Source organism: Hoplias malabaricus, chromosome 16 (genome assembly GCF_029633855.1).
Source record: "Hoplias malabaricus isolate fHopMal1 chromosome 16, fHopMal1.hap1, whole genome shotgun sequence".
Taxonomy (NCBI): domain Eukaryota; kingdom Metazoa; phylum Chordata; class Actinopteri; order Characiformes; family Erythrinidae; genus Hoplias; species Hoplias malabaricus.
Window position 1 is genome coordinate 8,024,282 of NC_089815.1, and position 19,508 is coordinate 8,043,789.

The 19,508-nt window shown below is 36.6% G+C and overlaps 2 protein-coding genes across 5 annotated transcripts; both read right to left on the reverse strand.

The window, feature by feature from the left end:
- Positions 1 to 693: 693 nt before the first annotated feature.
- LOC136672164 (wee1-like protein kinase 1-A) lies at positions 694 to 6,083 on the reverse strand. Of its 2 annotated transcripts, none has more exons than XM_066648124.1 (10): positions 5,857 to 6,083; positions 5,152 to 5,336; positions 4,657 to 4,714; positions 3,954 to 4,123; positions 3,319 to 3,587; positions 3,134 to 3,211; positions 2,817 to 2,902; positions 2,554 to 2,724; positions 2,324 to 2,469; positions 694 to 1,892 (listed from the first exon to the last, which is right to left on the reverse strand). In XM_066648124.1, exons 1-10 carry the CDS (start codon positions 5,884 to 5,886, stop codon positions 1,751 to 1,753), a joined length of 1,335 nt encoding a protein of 444 aa, XP_066504221.1. In that variant the 5' UTR covers positions 5,887 to 6,083; the 3' UTR covers positions 694 to 1,750. The 2 variants fall into 2 exon arrangements, with proteins under 2 accessions (XP_066504221.1, XP_066504220.1); XM_066648123.1 differs by having other exon boundaries at positions 5,600 to 6,083.
- A 1,856-nt stretch (positions 6,084 to 7,939) lies between these two features.
- On the reverse strand, positions 7,940 to 16,343 carry znf143a (zinc finger protein 143a). 3 transcript variants are annotated; one of them, XM_066647384.1, is made up of 16 exons: positions 16,271 to 16,343; positions 14,872 to 14,975; positions 14,672 to 14,758; positions 14,410 to 14,490; positions 14,149 to 14,277; positions 12,910 to 13,103; positions 12,480 to 12,551; positions 12,282 to 12,395; positions 11,898 to 11,973; positions 11,582 to 11,707; positions 11,323 to 11,502; positions 10,193 to 10,420; positions 9,434 to 9,564; positions 8,976 to 9,098; positions 8,701 to 8,811; positions 7,940 to 8,261 (listed from the first exon to the last, which is right to left on the reverse strand). In XM_066647384.1, exons 2-16 carry the CDS (start codon positions 14,966 to 14,968, stop codon positions 8,190 to 8,192), a joined length of 1,821 nt encoding a protein of 606 aa, XP_066503481.1. In that variant the 5' UTR covers positions 14,969 to 14,975; positions 16,271 to 16,343; the 3' UTR covers positions 7,940 to 8,189. The 3 variants fall into 3 exon arrangements, with proteins under 3 accessions (XP_066503481.1, XP_066503479.1, XP_066503480.1); XM_066647382.1 differs by having other exon boundaries at positions 16,194 to 16,338; XM_066647383.1 differs by having other exon boundaries at positions 16,188 to 16,337.
- Between the last annotated feature and the right edge of the window lie 3,165 nt (positions 16,344 to 19,508).

The following is a 19,508-nucleotide window of genomic DNA, read 5'->3' on the forward strand; positions in this document are numbered from 1 at the left end:
ACTATAGTGTACATGAGTTTGTAGGACAACACGAGTTGTCACCCCATTTCCATATGGTGTTGTAGCCTGTCTGCGAGTTTTTTTTCATCAATCAAAAGAGCTTTTCTGAGGTTTTATTAGTAATAAGTGCAAAACCAACATCACTTATGGCTTGGGGTGTATTAGTGACCATTACGTGAGATGTTTCCATTGATGTGGAGTCAAACATTGGGTTTTTAAAGAGACATATCTACCATCAAGAAAAAGACATATCCTGGGAAGTCCATGGTTATTTCAGCAAAATGTCAGGCTTCATTATGTACATAATACAACAAGGATTCATAGGCAGAAATTGAGTGTTTGACTGGTCCAACTGCAGTTCAAGTCTGTCTCCTAAGGCAAATCATGAAGAGAATTGGGAAATAAAGCACTCTTAAGCAGCTGAAGTATTGTATCATATCAGTGTGGGCAAATGTCACTCTTGCAAAAACTTTACAGGGCCTTTAACATTTAGTATCAATTCCCAAATTAATAGTTTCATTAGAAAGCAAATTTATGTCACAGTGGTGAAACATGAACTTGTTTCAAATTTTATGGACAAACATCTATTTCTTAATGTTGATATTTACAAAATTCAAACAGGTTTTTGTGCATATTTTGTCAGTTAAATAAAGCATCAAGGGGTTTAACAAATCAGATTTTTGTGTTTATTGCATTTTCTTGAAATAGGGTTTGTATTGATACACATTTATCCATTATATACATTGACTGAACAATTAACATTTGTTTTGACTAGAAATATTTACATGAATTTTATTTTTGGCCATATCTCAGAACTAGCATAACAGAAAACCAAATTATCACGTAACTGATACAAAACGAGCATTCTGACATCAGAAGGCTGAAAAAATATATAATAAAAAAATTAATAAACTGTACAATGATTGTATTATTTCTTTCAAAGTGCTATAACCTTGCATATTTTACATTGTAAATATACTTAAAAAATATTTTTAAAAAAATAATAATACAAGCAAATAATATTGTTATTTATATTCCACACCTACCATGCAGATACTTTACAGTAAAATAATGAGGTGTAAATAACTTCCCAATCTTCCATTTAAATAAAATCAAATACATACTAGTCGGTATTTGAAACTATTACATAAAGCAATGTCCAGAACATAAGCAACAAAAAAGTTTTTTAAGGGGCTTGTGACTGTATTCTGCATAACTGTCTGCATTTTAGCACACAAATAATAATACATTATATACATTTATACATCCCTTAAAATGAATGAATTCAGACACTTCTGTACATCCACTGAGGTAACAGACATGAATTTTTTTTTGCATGGATGTGTCAGATGTATCAAATGAAGTAAAAAGAGATGCTCTAGGGCAGCAGCAGATGAGCCAATAGTTACAATAGTATAGCTTAGTGTGCAATAGAGGGACATGATGGCTCCCTGTACTTGGGCTATGGAGCAGTGGGACAGAGTTCTCTGAAGTGATGGAGCTCCGTCCAAAATCGGATGAGTGTTGTTTGTGATTCAGACGAGTTGGACCTGTCACTGCAACAAAAGTAGTCAAACTTGGACGAGTAGGTTTTCACAAAGCTTTAGTCATTATTTCGTAAAGGCCCATTATCCTATATTTTTGTACACCTATAATATTTTTGTGCAGTTGATCCTGAAGTAATCACATGAATTTGTCTTTCAAATTTCACTTGAAATTTAACAGCAAAGATAATCCAGTAAAATGAGTATCAGAACATTGTTAAGCTAAGAGAGCGAGTCAGTCCCTTCCGAAAACTCCTTCTGTAGCTGTGCCCAGTGTGGGAAGAAGCAGCATTGTAGGAAATGGTGTTCTGGGCAGCTGATGTGGCCACTCTGATGTTTCTCAGCTCCCTGAATGGACACAGAACCAAAGTGAGCATAAAATCCAATGGCAAACCAAAAATCAAAATAAAAATAATCAATAGAATACAATAATGAAATTTGGTTTTAAGATGAATATGTAAATGAGCTCTGCTCAGCATTGTGGCCATGCAATTTTCTTTATACAAGCACTTTAAACTGAAACACTCTTTATACACTGTCAGAATATTTGTCACTGTAGTGGTACACTTAAGGTTACTTATTACACCTTTTATTTAGGGAACATAATTGTACCTTACTCTATTATAACTGTAATAATTTTTCATACACTCCATTTAATCTCCAGGACTTACATTAACACATGAAATCTCAGAAAAACAATTTTGTGACATCTATTATATCATGTGCACATATTTCTTCATTATAGTGCAACTATAACTCCTTAATCTTTCAGAACTTACTGTAGCAACTGTGCATTTTTTAATTTCTCAGCATGCAACTGCTCTTGCAATGAGTCCGTTTGCATCTGGAAGGTGGACAGGAGCACAGGGTGTTTGGTCAGCACTGAGGCTGATGGTCTGCAGTCAGGGTTAGGATCAATCATCACCTACAATAAACAAAGTTAATCACTTGTTAAACACATGAACATAAACTTGTATAATAGCTGTCTAAAAAAAATACCATAACAAACCTTCAGCAAAAGCTGAAATTCTGGTGAGAGCACTTGAGGTATGTGTGGGAGTTGGCCTCGGCGTATGCTGTGCCACTTTTCCCCATTCTTTGGTAACTCATTGGTCCCTGAGGCGCTGATCACAGTGAGTGCCAGGGCAAAAACATCTGCCTTTGGGAGGTTCCTAAAGTCCTGAATAACCAGTATGATCAGTTTCAGAAACATACAAACAGGCTTCATGGAAATGATAATGATCAACGAGAAATTAATGTTTAAGCATTTACCTCCTGCAGGATCTCACCGGCTAAAAATCTGCTGTCACCTTCTTCCACTTTTTGACTGCTCGCATGAGTCACATGACCAAGATCCCCTGAGGAAGTAAAAAATGTAATTACATGACAAGTACATAACAACTGACACAAACTTGCTTATGCATCTACAAAATCTGATTGTAACAGGCTTCAGTTGTCATAAATCTTACAAGAATGAAACCAACTAAAGTAGACATCAAATTAATACAAACCTACATTTTAAAGGATTAATTTGTTTATATATGTCAGCTAAAATCAAGACCTGAATTCATTAGTACTGCACTACACACCTATTTTGTACAAAGTGTTTGCATCTGGTCCATCGCTGTCCACATGGGCCACTGCTTGTCTTGAAATAAATATATTACCTGCAAATAGAAAAATTATACTTTACAATAACATTATTAATAAACATGTTCTCAAAGAGTTGTGTCCTTGGAAAAAAAGTGATGTAAAGCAAATCTTTAGAACTTACTTGGCTTAATATCCATATGAACAAGCAAAGCAGAATGGATGTACTTCAGACCCCGGGAGACTTGCAGAAGCAGATCTTTTAGCTTAACTTCAGAGAGGAGTTTTAGGCTTCTCTGGTTCTCAGCAATAAGGTCTGAGAGAGTACCTCCATTACAAAACTCATTCTGTATGAACAGGTACTCATCTTCGGACCATGCAGAATAATAGCGCACCACATGAGGGTGCTGTCCCAACACAGCATGAGCATAAACCTCCCTCAGGGCAGCCTGTCTGTTTGAAGAGACACATTTCAACCTGTCAAGATTCTGTTCATCTATTTGTAATATATAGTTCAGTCCAATATGATTCAGTAAACTTAAAATATCATCAATGCCAGGATAAAAAAAAAGCATGTAATTGTAACTTTTTAGAAGACAAACACATTATTAATTTTAAATAGACACTAATGGAAAAATATTTATGAGCCATTTATATTGGTCCATTCATCACAAAATTTTCAAATAACGTGAAGAGTGTAGAATTAAATTAAAAAGTTCTGACAACTAAGAAATCACATTGTCCTAAATTAGTATCCTTGTAAGCCAGCAATATAAATTTCAAATGAAACGAACTGACAATCATGTAAATTTTACTTACATATCCAAAGAACATGCCAAAGGTTGTTTTGAGCGCTTTATGGCATAGATACAGCCATCCAGTCTTTTCACACACTTGAAAACAGCACCAAACTCTCCAGAGCCAATTTCTTCCAGTTCATGGAATTCAGATGCATAGCGACACATGGATCCCCCAACACAAGTCTTTCTCTGCAAACAGTACAGAAAGTGTTGGTAAAATAGTGGCATTTATAAAAAATGTAATGGTAAATACCAAATACCTGGCTGTATAAAATTTCTGCCTAAATAGAGCATTAACATTCAAACCTCATAATTCAGAGCCCTTTGGTGTTAAACTTCTTAAAAATATGAAATAAACTTTTTAATTGGAAAAGGCTTGAGAAAGTTTTGAAAATGGGTTAGTAAATTAGGACAATTGATAAAAAGTGTACTGTAAAACCAATTGCAATGAGAGAGGTTCTCATTTATTAACAGAAATCCAGCTAACACATTTGGCATAATGCTCAGTGCAGCTTTGCTCACTTGCATTAAATGTAACCAAAAATTAATCCCTACTTGTTTTGTAATTAGAGCTAAGAATTAAATACATGGAATTGGACCTTTGGTGCTTTAAGTGAAAATGTGAAATAAGTCATTTTTTCTTTCATATTTAGCACTTATTTGCCATCTACATTATAGTAGAAGACCCAAGAGTCAGTGTAATATTGGTTTAAATCATTTACCTTTGATGGAGGGATGAATTCCTCTTTAAATTCACCATCATTTGAGTCCTCACACAAACTGTAAAGAAAAATACCCAAAATTGACTCAGATTTGGTATAAAAACCAATGTAAAACTCAGTGTTTTAAAGATATTTCTCTGAAATTAAAGTGTATTGTAAAGTAGCTTATATGCTTCTGGGAATGCTATACACTAGAATATTTCTTGAAAGGTGGTGCTCCAGTCTTCAGTTCCACTACTTTTAACACTAATAGTTTTGATTTAACACTGGTGAATTTGCTGTGTATGCAGAAACAAGGAGGTGCAAGTATTATGGCTGACTGGTGTATATCTGCCATCAAATCAGTTTCAATAATTCATTCTAATTAAGTCCGCCTCCGTTAAGTGTAGATAACCGTCTTAGGTACCAAAACTACTACACGATACCAGTAAGTGCACTTCAAAAAGGGGTGTACTATTTTGACACATTATTTAGTGCGTTTGGATGAAAATTTACTCTTTTCTGTGGCTTCTTTTCCGGTTGTTACTCTGGCAGGTCTCTCTCAGGATGAGCAAAGGTTCCGGACTGAATGGGTTTACATTGATAAGAGGAGCTCCTCTCTCTAGCTCTGGTCTTGACGGAGTGGTCGCTAAGGTGTCGGAGAGCTGAGGGCCTTCTTTCTCGGACTGGAACACAAGGCGCTAAGGAAAGAGATTTTATGATTTATAATATATAAAACCACACAGCACAACAACAGAACAAGTATGGACAAATAAGAGATAAAAGTTGGTTTCTTATTCACCAGTTTGTATGTAGACCAATTTGAATAACCCGTTCCACATTAAATTATGCATTTAAATTGGGTAAAAAAAAAACCGTTGCTCAAATTAAGGAGTAACGGAAAATTCAACAGTTAGCTATTGCTACACAGTTTGAGGAGAAAGGGCGATATGAAGTGAATTACCCTGCAAGACGACGACCCGGTTTTTCTTGGCGGTCTAATTTTTCTTACATTTTTAACGGAGTTGGTAGAGAAATGTTTCGGAGAGCCTGTTAATCTTCGGCAGGGACCTTCGCAGAGTTTAGTCGGTGTACGCTCTTTTACACACGGCCTTTTTTGGGAGGGAAACGCTTCATTTAAGGCTCTGTAGCTTTTATAATGTCGACGGTCTTTAGTCGTGTCCGTTGGTGGAGACTGAAAACAGCCCAACTCATATTCACCATCACAGATGTATGTTCCACTCTCTCCATCACTATCCATATCCAACCTCTGGCGAATCTCTCTCATCCTCGGGAGTCTTCTCTACTCAGAAAAATAAAATATCCTCCCAATGTAAAGTTATTCTGTCGTGAAACGATATATAGAACCAGAGATGTTCTCTACACTGCTGAGCGTTCACAATTCTCCGCACTCTTCCAGAATCCGCTATTTGTACTCGCGGGTACTTCTCGAGTCGATCAGCGCGTGCTCTGAGATTGAATCCCGCGCCCAACCTTAATAAGCCTCACCAGAGGGCGAGGCCTGTACACGTCATTACCGCGCCAATAAACTTTTGATTTAATCACATCTACTGAATGATATGTATTTAAAGCAACACTAGGGCGTATTTTACCTTTAAAGTAATCATTGTGATATTTCACTGTCCTGTAATAGGAACAACAGAGCCTTTGTCTTTGCTAATTTGAGCTCAGCACTGATGGCACTATGCTACAATTTTCTTTCATAACAAGGCATCACACACTCCTAAGGGGAGAATTTGGGCCAAATGTGGGCCAATTTTGGAAATATGGAAATAAATGAACTCACACTTAATTCTGATATATCTGTACCTTATTGTGTATTTTATAATTATAATACAGTTATGTGGTTTAAATATTTTCTCAAGTATATTAAAGTTAAAGACATCTAATATTTAAAGTCTATTCTCAGTATTTTTATTTAGTGAATGGCTCATTTTTTAGTGTTTCAATTTCACTATTTGACCTTCACTGCTTTGGGATTTCTTCAACCTCTGACTTTTGAGGTTTATAATTTGATTTTAAACCAACAATGATTTAAAAAAGAAGAACCACACATTCATTTCAGTTCCTCTGCTGATAGTTTCTGGACAGTCAAAAAGGATCCACTAAAGTCCTTTTAGTTACTCAGTACTCATGTAGTATTTTCAGAAGGCAGTTCTACTGCAGTTTTTACCTTATCAACAATACTATATATGTATGGATTTAGGCTCTTCCTACAGCTATATGCATAAATTCTAATTATTAATATTATCATTATTAGAGTTAATACATTTTACACATCGTATTACATTATGTATAATACATTTACAACATCATATTAGTTTCCATTTACATCCAAGCTGAGTGTATGCTAGTGCCTGTTATACTGTCTTTTACACCCCTGAGACGAGATCTTTACACTGCATGTCAAATAGTTTTTATACATCACTAATTATTTAGCGGTATATAAAGAAGAAGAAAAAATTTACACTTTTTACATACATTTTTATTCTAAATCAAATGCTAGTGTATAATAATTATGTGTATTATATTATTACTACATTATACACTTACATGTTAAACTATGACAGACAGACAATGACTAACATCGGGTTTATTTCGTTATTCAGAAAGTGACATCAAATTTGTTGAAATGAATGTTCTCTGTAGTACAAATGTATTTAAAAATCTAAATTACTGTTTTATCTGTATTTTATTTAGAAGCATGCCTGGACATGCCACGGACAGTCAATGTAAATCTCTTTGGATTTAGATCAATTGCTTTGACCAGCAACTTCAGTAAATGTATGAAGTAAAAAATCGATTGTGCAGCTCTGACAAGATCTGACGTTAAATAAAATGTTTATTATCAATATTATTAAATTACAACTTCCATTTCTGTGTAAACACATTTACTCCCTATTATTAAATTACAACTTCCAGTTCTGTGTAAACACATTTACTCCCTATTATTAAATTACAACTTCCAGTTCTGTGTAGACCAGGGGCCTTTTAAGCTTTAGTGTGTGTGGACAAGTCTTCAAAGTCTTCATTGGATTATTTCAAGAAAGAACAGCATTTCAGAAACATCACCTTTATATATAGTGGGTATATAAAAGATTTTGAGGTTCGTATTGAAATTTCAGAGCCACAGAATATCCTTCTTTCTTTTTGAATTTAATTTATAATATTTATCTCATTTAATCTGTGCACAAGACAAATTCTGGAAATAGTGTAATAACATTTTTAAAAGTAATTGGAATATATCAAAAATAAAGACAACATTCATTTCATACACCTTTTTTATTGAAAATGCCTAAAGGTCTGTGCTCTGGCTTTATACATTTATAACATTATACATTATAAAAAATATGAATGTAGACAAGATCTAGGTAATATCTCAGTCAGATCCTCTACTGAAAAATACAAAACAGTGTTTTACATTCACATGATTTTTCTCCCTCTTTTTTTTTTAAACATCAATATGGTTTTGTCTCTTTCTCATTTATCCAATACTCAGCAGTTCCAAAGCCTTTTCAGATTTAACATTCCAGTCACATTGGGTCTCCTTGCTGTAAACTTGATGCTATCCGCAGAGCCTCCTCCAGTGAGGTATGATCATTAAGCTGCAGGAAAGAAATTGAACAAATCAACAAAGAAAAATAAAAAGGGAATGATGCACTTGATGCTTGGTGACGTTCAGGGATTTCAGGTATTGATTAGGTGCGAGTTAAAAGGATTACTTTAATGGATATTACTTCTAATCTTTAAAGGAATGTGAAACTTCAAGTAGGTGCTAATTTAAATGACAAATGAAAACATCTATGAATTACATTCAGTTTGTGATTATCTTTAATCTATCAGCATCAATACATTCCATTCACGTATGATGATTAATCTGTTCTAATGACATGGGCAAACAAATAAAATGGCATTTAATGGATGTCTCAGATAATGCTGTTTTACAAAGTGTTTTAATCCATCAGCCATGATAACCCGAAAATGCAAGCGCTCCTTATTGTGTGACAATCACTAATGTGTTGTTTCTGCAAACAGTAATTTTACCTCAACAGCAATCTGTGTACCATTTGAAGTGGCTAAAAGAGTAACTGGGTGTGGAACCAGCTCTTCCTCTTTGCTCTGTAGAGAAGCTAGATTTGGTGACATAATAGTCATCTGTATAAAATCAACAGAGTATTCAACATGTTACTAGAGTCCACAGGCCAGTTACATTCACATACATTTAGAATGTAAAATTAAAAATAGTTTAGACATTATGGATATATTCCAAAGCTCCATCTTAACATTCAAAGGCAATAAATGGCCACAAAAGCACTAACCTGTCCTTGCATGCCATCAGCATGCACCATAGTGACCTCCCCAGATGAGATCATTGACTCACTTGATGGAATAGTGATCATATTTCCATCTTGTTTTAACACAGTGATGGTGTTCCCGATTGTCTGCAACATACAATGGTCAGGAAAAAAAAATTAAAAGAAGCACATTTCTGCACAATTACTGTTATTTAATAGACAATTACGTATTTGCTTGCTTTAAAATATTGTAGAAAAATAAAGTCCTGTGCAAAATTCCTTTTCCCATCCAATATGTTAAACTGAAGCACATAAAAACAATTTCCATATTTTAAATTTGTTGGCGGTTTCTTCTAGAACTGGGGATATGTTGTTGTTTTTTTGACAGCAGTAATATGACTGTTACTTTCTACAGTAAACAAAAACTTCAGTTAAGTATTTGAATCATGTTCTTTCCTGTAGGAAAAAGTGTTAATGTAAACCTGTGTTCCAGCTTGTGTGATGAGTGTGACCTGCTCTTGCCCGGTGAGATCAGAACTCAAAGAGGTCATCTCAGAGCAGGCTGCAACAGTCATTGCTGTGTTAAGGTTTATAGGGATGTCATCAATGGCTTCTGAGGACAAAGGTCAAAACAGCATCATTGGAAAAGCCTTTTACAATACACTGTCATATCCTACAGTTGTACAATATATTATTATTTACTTATCATTAGATTGGGTTTATATATATACTGATTATGGTATAGCTGCATATGCACAAGCCTTCTAAGTATTCCCTGTCCAAACTCCAGATGAGCTTCTGTGAGAGTTTGGACAAGTTAGGCCATTTTTATGTTTAAAAAAATTTAAACTTATCTATTTGTTGAAATAACTAAAACAAAAAAGATATTGCAGACTGCTTTAACCACTTCACATCAAGGGGCTTTTTTCTTCAGTGGAGAGGTAGCTATATCTCTGAGAGCAACCATTACAATGGTATTTTCCACCTGGATATGATTTTGCTTAGATCTGTGCTCAGTGTGGTTTCCCAGGCACTTAGCTAAACACTCTCAGGGCTGTGGAACAACTGTAAAACCCGCCTTTAAAACCTTGTAGTTCTGTGTTTTTTCATGTAATCACTTTTGTCATGAAATCGCAATATGGAATACTGTCTACACAATGCAACCTCTCCACATGCCAGAGTCTTGGCCACACAGGCATACTCATGATGGTTGGGCCTGAGAAGAGTGCTCTCACACTGACCTGCTAGATGTTCATAGTGGCCCTCCTGCTCTTCCTCAATGATGTCCGTGTCATTATGTGTTGTGCGCTTATGCATGGCTAGAGTCGAAATCTGCTTGTAGGTCTTTCCACATTGATTGCACTGATAAGGTTTACAGGGTGTGTGAACCACATGATGCTTGTACAGACTTGAGTACTCTGTAAATCGCTTTTCACAGCCAGGAACAGTGCATACATAAGGCCTCTCCCCTAAAAACAAAAAGAAGCAATGTTGTATGCCTTGGGGATACTGTAGTATAACAAGCCACTGGGGAAAGATTGTAAAGCTGTGCATAGGTCCTCAAGTACTTTACTGTCCAGTTCATTAACTTCAGTCAAAAGTTCATGTTTTGTTTTTTTGTTAATCACCAAGGATAACAAATACAAGGAATTATTAACCCCTAAAGATATACATATCTTTGCATATCCATATACAACTCAATACACTCCTAGCTTTTACACCCAAATACTTGCACTACTGTTAAAATGGCAGTGTCATATCCTGATAACTCCATCATCAATTACCATCAATACCCCACAGGCAGGAACTCAATCATTTGAACCAGCCTCCAGGCTTCATACCTCTTTATTTGCACTACTGTTTACACTGGTCCTGTTTATTTTGGTACTGCCACTTCCACTAAATCCACTCATCAGTACCTAACTGTCACTCTTTAATAGAACCGGAGTGCATTTGTTCACTTTATTCAGTTGTTATACCATTATATTGCACTATTGTTGACATTGCCCTGTACATCCACTATCCTACCTCCCAATCAGGTTATTGTCTTCAGTCAGCGTCCCATTGTCTCGTGTATGTCTATCAGTGAGCTTGTTTGTATCGTATGTCCTGCTTTTGTCTTCTGTTTGTTCACTTTCATATATTTATATACTTCGTTATGTTGGATTTCGTTAATGGTCTAGTTTCGTTATGGTCTATTTTCGTTAATGTTAGCTGCAACTGGGGGTGGAGAGTAACATTATTTAAATCCTCTATGTCCTGTACATATGCAGAATTGACAATAAAAATACTACTACTACTATATCAAAAGAAATATTATGAAAAACAAATTCCTATTAGGTTGGTAGACCTGGTACTGAAGCCGGAATACCTGTGTGAATCCTTATGTGGTTCTTGTAGTTGGTTGCACTAGCAAAAGCCCGCTGGCAGCCAGGTTCTGGGCACTGATAGGGTCGTTCCCCTGTGTGTGTGCGGACATGCACCTTACAAATGTTGGATGTAGTGAAGGATCTCCCGCAGCCTTGATAAGGACACATGAATGGTTTCTCTCCTGGAAACAGAAGTTAGTCAATGCAGTGGTTACTGTGCAAAAACACCAGATACACTATAAATCAGGAACTATATTTCACCAGTGTGGATTCTGGTGTGCTTCTGGAGGTCCCCTGAGGTTTTGAAAGATTTTTTACAGTTGACAGCTTGGCAGCAGTAAGGTTTTTCACCAGTATGTGTTCTGATGTGGCTTTTCAAGCCATACCCTACAAAACAATTACATTGCAGCTCTTAAAAACAGCAAGGATTCCATTCAAAACCTGTCTATTTAGTAATAACACATGTACTAACATGTACTGGTAAAGAAATATCCCAAACACTTATTGCCCTACATGTAAAGTGAAAACAAACACCTTTCATTCTAAACATGAAAGAAATAAGATTGTGTGTTGTTACCTGTAGCAAATTTCTTTCCACAGCCAGGTTTATCACAACAGTAAGGCTTGTCACCTGTGTGTATTCGTTCATGAACCTGAGAAAACACAGAAATTAAAGAACCTAATTTGGGATAAGGGACTTTAGCATGTTTAACATTTATTTAATCATAATTATTTTTCAATATCTGTTTAATTCAACAGAAATGGCCATTTGATATTCGCCTCAAGGTGTGTTCAGCAGCGTATTTATAAACGAGGTGGCAGACTGTGCTGCCTTCACCCTCCCCATCCTGATGGCACTGGCAAAGCAGGGGTTTTGGTCAGTCATCAACATGGATGGCTACAGTGAATAAAGAAATTATTACGCTGAAAATAATCTTTCACTCATATAACCCACATATACCTTGAGATGATGTGCTGTGGTGTAAAGTTTTCCACATCCTTCGTAGTTGCACTGAAAAGATTTCTCTCCAGGCTGCTGTGTAGTACGACGAGACACGTGACCTGGGAGGACAAGCTAAAACCAGAATTTGGAAGTAAGCTAATATTTATACAATTAAAAACATTTTTGGAGGGTGTTGTGATTTATTTCTGCAGGTACCTGCATTTGTACTACACCTTCATGCCCATGTGTAACATGCTCAGAATTTGTGTAATGCTCCATTTCTTCTACCTGAAAAAGCATGAAGAGTGTTATTTCTGTTATTTCTGAACAACAAAATCTGAAGACACTGAAGAGCTGATTATAAGATAACACATCCTCTAAAGAGAACTGAACGTTTTGTTTTCTAAATATATTACATTTAGTAAATCACCAGACTGCACCATGCACCACAGGACAGTGCCGAAGGCCCAGGTCTGTCACATCAGCTGACAGATGCCCATGTTGGCTCACACTATGCTTAGATAAAACGGGGGGCAATCACACCCACCCAAGGAGAGAGAAAAGAGGCTCTAATATATAACAATTGTGCACTATACTGAGCAGAAAAATGCCCCACCACTCGCGACTGCGCACATTTTCAGATTACCTTTGCAGTGAACTGCTCCAGCACGCTAATAGTTTCAGGGTCAGTGGTTCCATCCATTTGCAGATCAGACAGACTACTGCTCTCCTGGATGGCTAAGACAGTGTTGGCCTGTGGCATCTGAAGTGCGTGCTGAATATAGGCAGTGGAACCATCCTCCAGTTGCACTGCCTGCAGGGCACTGGAATCATAGGTCTCTGAAAAACAAGGCACAGAACAGGGTTATCACATGAAGAGTTGTCTGATAACGTAGTGGGCGAAAACTGCAATTATTAACAATATTTATATATTTTTAGAACTTAGTCGGAAGACTGGCTCTAGTTTAATCAAGGTGAAACCTCAGCTATACATGGCCAAAAGCACTCTCTCTGGTGGGTAGCATGCTCCTCTGGTGCCCAAAATGCAGGTATCCGTTATCTGAGACAGCAGAACTGGGTGGTTAGTATTATTCTCCAAATGTGTGGAGCATTTTTGTTAGCAGCAGTTCAGACATTTACAGTGTTTTGCTTCACCTGACCTTGTCCTCCCAGCTTGGTAGGATTGTAACATTTTAGAGGAGGAGCTAAACTGGCAGAGATTAATTTGGGTTTAAGAACACACACTTGCATTTAATTTTGTATAAAGCTGACAAAAGTACTTGTGGAAATATTTTGGGCAAGGAAAATATTGCGGCACATTTTACATTCACAATATCATTTATGGCTTTTAGCAGCTGTTTTTACCAGGAGCAACATACACTTTCATTTTTGCAAAAAGGTAGATTACTGTAAAGCAAAGGCATTTCATAAACTACTCATAACTTAATGTTTTTAAAATAAACATGCTCATAAATAGTTATGCTGGGTGGTGTTACATGTGCTTACATTATTTTCTGTGGGCAGGGAAAGCCTGATTGTTTACTTTAAACAGGTATTATGCATTTTTATGAAGTTTATATGGTTATTCGTGTCTATAACCAAAATATATTGCTGTGAGCAATAAACTTGCACTGACTAAGTGTTAGCTGCTCAGGTGTTTGGAAATGGGCACAGGCATTATGGGAAATGTAGAGCCTGTAATGGATCTGCATGGTGTGTTCTGTAGTTCTGGGGCACATCCCCCAGTCAATTGGGTCTATTGATGTCCCTGCTGTAAGGTCAGGAGTCTTGCTCCACGACTCTAAATAATGTAATATATGTGCTATGTGGTAATATAGCAAAAGCCTTGTAATCAATGACCAGAATATAGCTGAAAGTTTAATACCTTTGGGAGTATGCTGGATGTAAGCCATGGTCCCATCTTCCAACTGCACTGCTTGACCATCCTCCAGACTCAAGCTTTCACCTCCAACATCATCAGATATAACTGACCCTGACCATCCCGTTGGCTCTTCTAAGAGCATTCACAGGAACAAGAGCAAGTTAGGGAATGTTATGGTATTGATGTTAATTATTTGCCACCCAATATTTGTCTGAAAATTCTCTAGAAATTCAAAGCTGAGATATAACAGTGATGTTATATGACCTTTGGATACAGCAATATGTTGAACGTAAGCAGTAGAGCCATCCTCCAGCTGTATAACCTGTCCTTCCATAACATTGTCATCTGTGATCAGAGAGAGAAACATTCCTGAATTCCAAAAACCATTGAATGAGATCGTGTCCAAACTTTTGACTGGTACTGTACATTCACAATATGAGGACAATAGCCCAAAACCAAGGAAGAGTTGGTGTGTCCAAACATTTGATACTGGTACTGTATATATATACATTAAATGTTAATATACCTTGAGGATTGTGCTGAATGTATGCAGTTGAACCATCTGCAAGGGTCACAGCTTCCAAACTGACCACATCAATGCTTTGACCACCATCTGTTGTAGGACAGAAAAATCAGCAACAATGCAGGCTCATAGCAGAATAGCATCAGTGGACAAAATGTGTTTAGTTGATGATTTAATTTTAGATACATGGCCATTAGTCTAACCTTGAATTCCAACAGCTTCGGTTAAGCACAGAGTGAGCTCTTGGGTGTCCACTGCTGAATGCTGGAACTCATTCTGATTTATCTGTGCTAATAACATGATAACCCTACAAAGACAATCGACAAAGAAAAATGCGTGATATGGCATGGGCAACAAATAAATATATACATATGGACATATGACAAAGCCTGACACATTTATCCAAACCTGCTGGTATCCATCTGCATACATCAGGTTCACATGTTTTGTTTTGTTTTTTCAAATACAAGTCAGGCTCAAATCAGACTCATATTTTCCCTTTTTAACTACTTAACTTATGTACTAATTACTACTTCAAAATCATTGTCATGCTTAACTGACCTGTAATAAAGAAAATAGAGTGTCTGCCGTTTGTACACTAGGCTCAGCACAGCTGAAACTGTACTGTGTACATTTTGGAGGCACGTAGGTGGCTTACAGTGTATGCAGATGAAATAAATTGGCTAAAAAAATAAATAGTGTAAAAAGTGTTCAGACAAAAGACCATCTCCAAATTTGTCAAGTTTATGAAGACTGAACATTCAGAACTTAATTTTTAGACAACAGATGTTTTAATACAGCATAATATTTTGTGTCATTTAATTCTAAACAATGTGTATTTTGTGTAACTACTTAATGTCTGGCACTTGTTTTAGACTCACGTTCGTGTCAGGTCAGGTGTGAAAACACAGACAAGCAGTGGACCTGCTCAGGTATAACGCAAGGGGACACTTTAGGTCAAAGTAGGTTATACAAGGCAAGAGACGAAGATTATCCAGCACAAATATTCTTCAGCTCTTTTCCTACTGGACAGTCTTTACTTCTGGCTTATGTCATTAGGCTAAACTAAGAAATACTACTTTGTGGAATACTCCATGCCTTGCATAAATAATTAGGAGTCCCACTTTTTTACTCACATTGAACACCATTTTTTTTTAAATATTCCTTTTATTATGCAAGTGAATAATATTTTTTAATCAAGTTAACCCCCTCAGAATTATCTGAAGACTTTAACATATAAAATAAATGAGGTGATAAACTTTTATTGTGTTTGTGATGCACAATATCACAATTCTTACATTTATGTAACTACTATAAAACAACACCCAAACCCTATAGTTTCTGACTCAACACAGCTGGTGGGATTAGTGGTTGGAGGACTGTGTTTTGGAACATTTAGTTATTTCTCCACAGAGTGAAGCTGGTGGTATTTGACTTCTGTATCTAAGCTGCTAACAACACTAATCTCATTTTGAACATTATTCTAAAAAGCTCTTACTAAAAACTACATTTTACTCACACTAACCTCTAAGTCGTCCTCTTCTCTAGCGACACGCATGTGTATTAGAGGGTAATTATTCACTTAAAACTCCTTAAATCCACCTTAAGTGAAAACATGAAGCCAGCGTTTTCTACTTCTGTTTTGAGTGCTTCTTCTTTCGGCGGGTAGCTCAGCAGCAAACCGCACCACAGCGCCATCTTCTACAACAGCAAGTAAAAACAAACCATTATTCACTTCCTCCAAGTGCACAGACATTCAACTGCGCACACCGCTTCTGTAAAATTCACAGAACCATATGAAATTATATGAGACGCTCTGGAGTTCATTATGTCACTTTACTCAATGCCACACTTTGGTTGTATACATCCCCCAACACTGGGCTTTGAAGCAGTGGATGTTCTAGAGCCTGAGTTGTTGTTGTGATCCAGAAGTACACCTAACATCAGTACCTGACCACTAGTTTTCTTGGGTGGTGGATAAAGCACTGCAGAAACACTTATGTTGTGGTGGTGTGTTAGTGTGTAATACACTGATACAAGTGGATCAGACACAACAGTGCTGCTGGAGTGAGAGGCAGTATTAACATGGAAAACCATCGGCACCTTACGCACGGGTGACAGTGGCATCGATTTTTTTTTTTTTTTTTTTTGACAGTGGCATGTGCCTCTGTTTTGCGCAAATGCCGATGACATTGACATCCGTTTTATGACACTGGCATATACTCCACTTCATTGTTGAACATCTGCCAGTAAGTTTAGCTAGCATTTGGATATTTAAACTAGCTATATATTTAACTACTCAGTAAACAAGGAACGTCCCTGGACGTTCAAAATAGGTTTAAAAGTAGTCTGTCCGTCAAACACATATTTTAAACGTCAATGGACGACCAAAATCCATCTTAATAAGTTAGTTAAGTGGTGACCAATCGATAATGTCAGTGGACGTCCAAAACGCGTTTTATACAAGTAATTTATTTCGGGACCAATTAATAACGTCAACGGACGTCCAAAATACGTCTAATAGTCGTCTTTTCAACGTTCACTTTCAACCTTAAGAGAACGTTGATGGCAGTCATTACGTTATTTCAACGTCGAATCAACGGCTAATTGTTTACTGGGTAGCACACGTATGCTACTAGCATGTAAACGGACCAAACAAGTGACATGCTACAAACATACTCATGTCACTGTGTTCATGGACAAGTGAACTACAAGTTCTTCCCAGTTAGGGGTATACGACACTCCTCAAACTCACCACTTTCAAGATGTCCACATACCACAATGCTGCCAAGCAACATTACTACTGGACTACTAGATAAATTAAAATGTCTTTATGGCACGTGAAGCTCTAATAGCCTTGTACAACACTGCATGTCAGATTCTTGAAAGCTGACGTTTCAACCAAGACAATGTATGACTTTCTGATGAAGGCTCATAATATGTGCTGACATCCAATTCTACTGACATATAATCCAGATTTCCCCTAAATTTCTCCTTTACAATAAAGCCCATGTGTTTATTTAATGACTTCTTTTTAACTTGTCCACAAAAACATGGCACTGTGAAAAGATCTGACAGAAAAAAGAATTCAACATTATGTAATTACTACTGAACATTTAGTTTAGCTGTACAAGTCATCAAAAGTCTACAAAAACAACAGATCATAAACAGCACATCATTTTTTAAGTTTTTAATCTCAATAATAAGACAAACATACTGATCACAAAGGAACATTTTGGCCATTAGTATTTCCTCAGCATTTATCAAAATAAATATACCATTATTAACATAGAAATTCAGATTAGAAACAGACTGCTTACTATTGCTAGCATCTTTAAAAAAAACAGAATACTTGAGATGTTTTTTAGAGATGTGGTCCTGGGTGCACTCATCACACTTTCTACAGAATGGACAAGTACTGTGAGCCTGGATGTCATGAAACAGACCATCAAGTGTTTTAAATGTGTGTCCTAAAAAGCAAAATAAATACAGGATAGAATTAAGGTATCAATGTTAACATGTCAGAGACTTGCAGCACCAGAACGCAGGCACACTAAACCTTATAGTATAGTCCTCTGCCACTTTTAATAGCATTCCTATACAGCATTCTATTGTATATTAGCAGTATAAAATGTATTTCCCATATATTACTGATAACCAGTGAACATGATACTATACGGCATTTAACATTACCTGTATAAAATAATATAAATAATAATGGTAGCTACACCACTATTTGTACTCATTTAATATGTAATAGTACAACACACCTACCATGCAATGTCCCCATATTGTTTTCTCGTTCTTCTTGAGAAAGACCTTTGGCCCCTAGATGATGCCAGTGTTCAATTTTCTGATTAGGCCTAGCAGGGTTGCTACCTCAATTTAAATTCAAAAATTTTAAAAAGTAATGTTTCATTTAATACACTGTCATATTAGATTTTCACTCTATATACACACACACACATACATATACATACACACACACACACACATTTATATATATTTATATATTACTGCCTCTCATGTTATCGCACGGCAGCATTGTGGTATGTCGACGTCTTAAAAGTGGTGGTTTTGAGGAGCGTCGTATACCCCTAACTGTGAAGAACTTTTAGTTCAATTGTCCATGAACACAGAGACAGTGGACTGTGTGCGAATAAGGGATGCTATGTTTGTAGCATGTCACATGTTTGGTCCGTTTACATGCTAGTAGCATACGTGCGCTAGTTAAATATATAGCTAGTTTAAACAACCAAATGCTAGCTAAACTTAGTCTACTGGCAGATGTTCAACAATGAAGTGGAGTATATGTCAGTGTCATAAAACGGATGTCAATGTCATCGGCATTTGCGCAAAACAGAGGCACATTGGCACATGCCACTGTCACAAAAAAAAAAAAAATAGATGCCATTGACACATGCCACTGTCACCAAAAAAAAAAAATCGATGCCATTGGCACATGCCACTGTCACCAAAAAAAAAAAATAGATGCCATTGGCACATGCCCCTGTCACCAAAAAAAAAAAAAAAAAAAGATGCCATTGGCACATGCCACTGTCACCAAAAAAAAAAATAGATGCCATTGGCACATGCCCCTGTCACCAAAAAAAAAAAAAAAAAAGATGCCATTGGCACATGCCACTGTCACCAAAAAAAAAATAGATGCCATTGGCACATGCCACTGTCACCCAAAAAAAAAAATAGATGCCATTGGCACATGCCACTGTCACCAAAAAAAAAAAAATAGATGCCACTGTCACCCGTACGTAAGGTGCCGATGTTACTGGCATGTGCCAGTGTCACGCGAACGTAAGATGCCGATGCCTTTCCATGATAA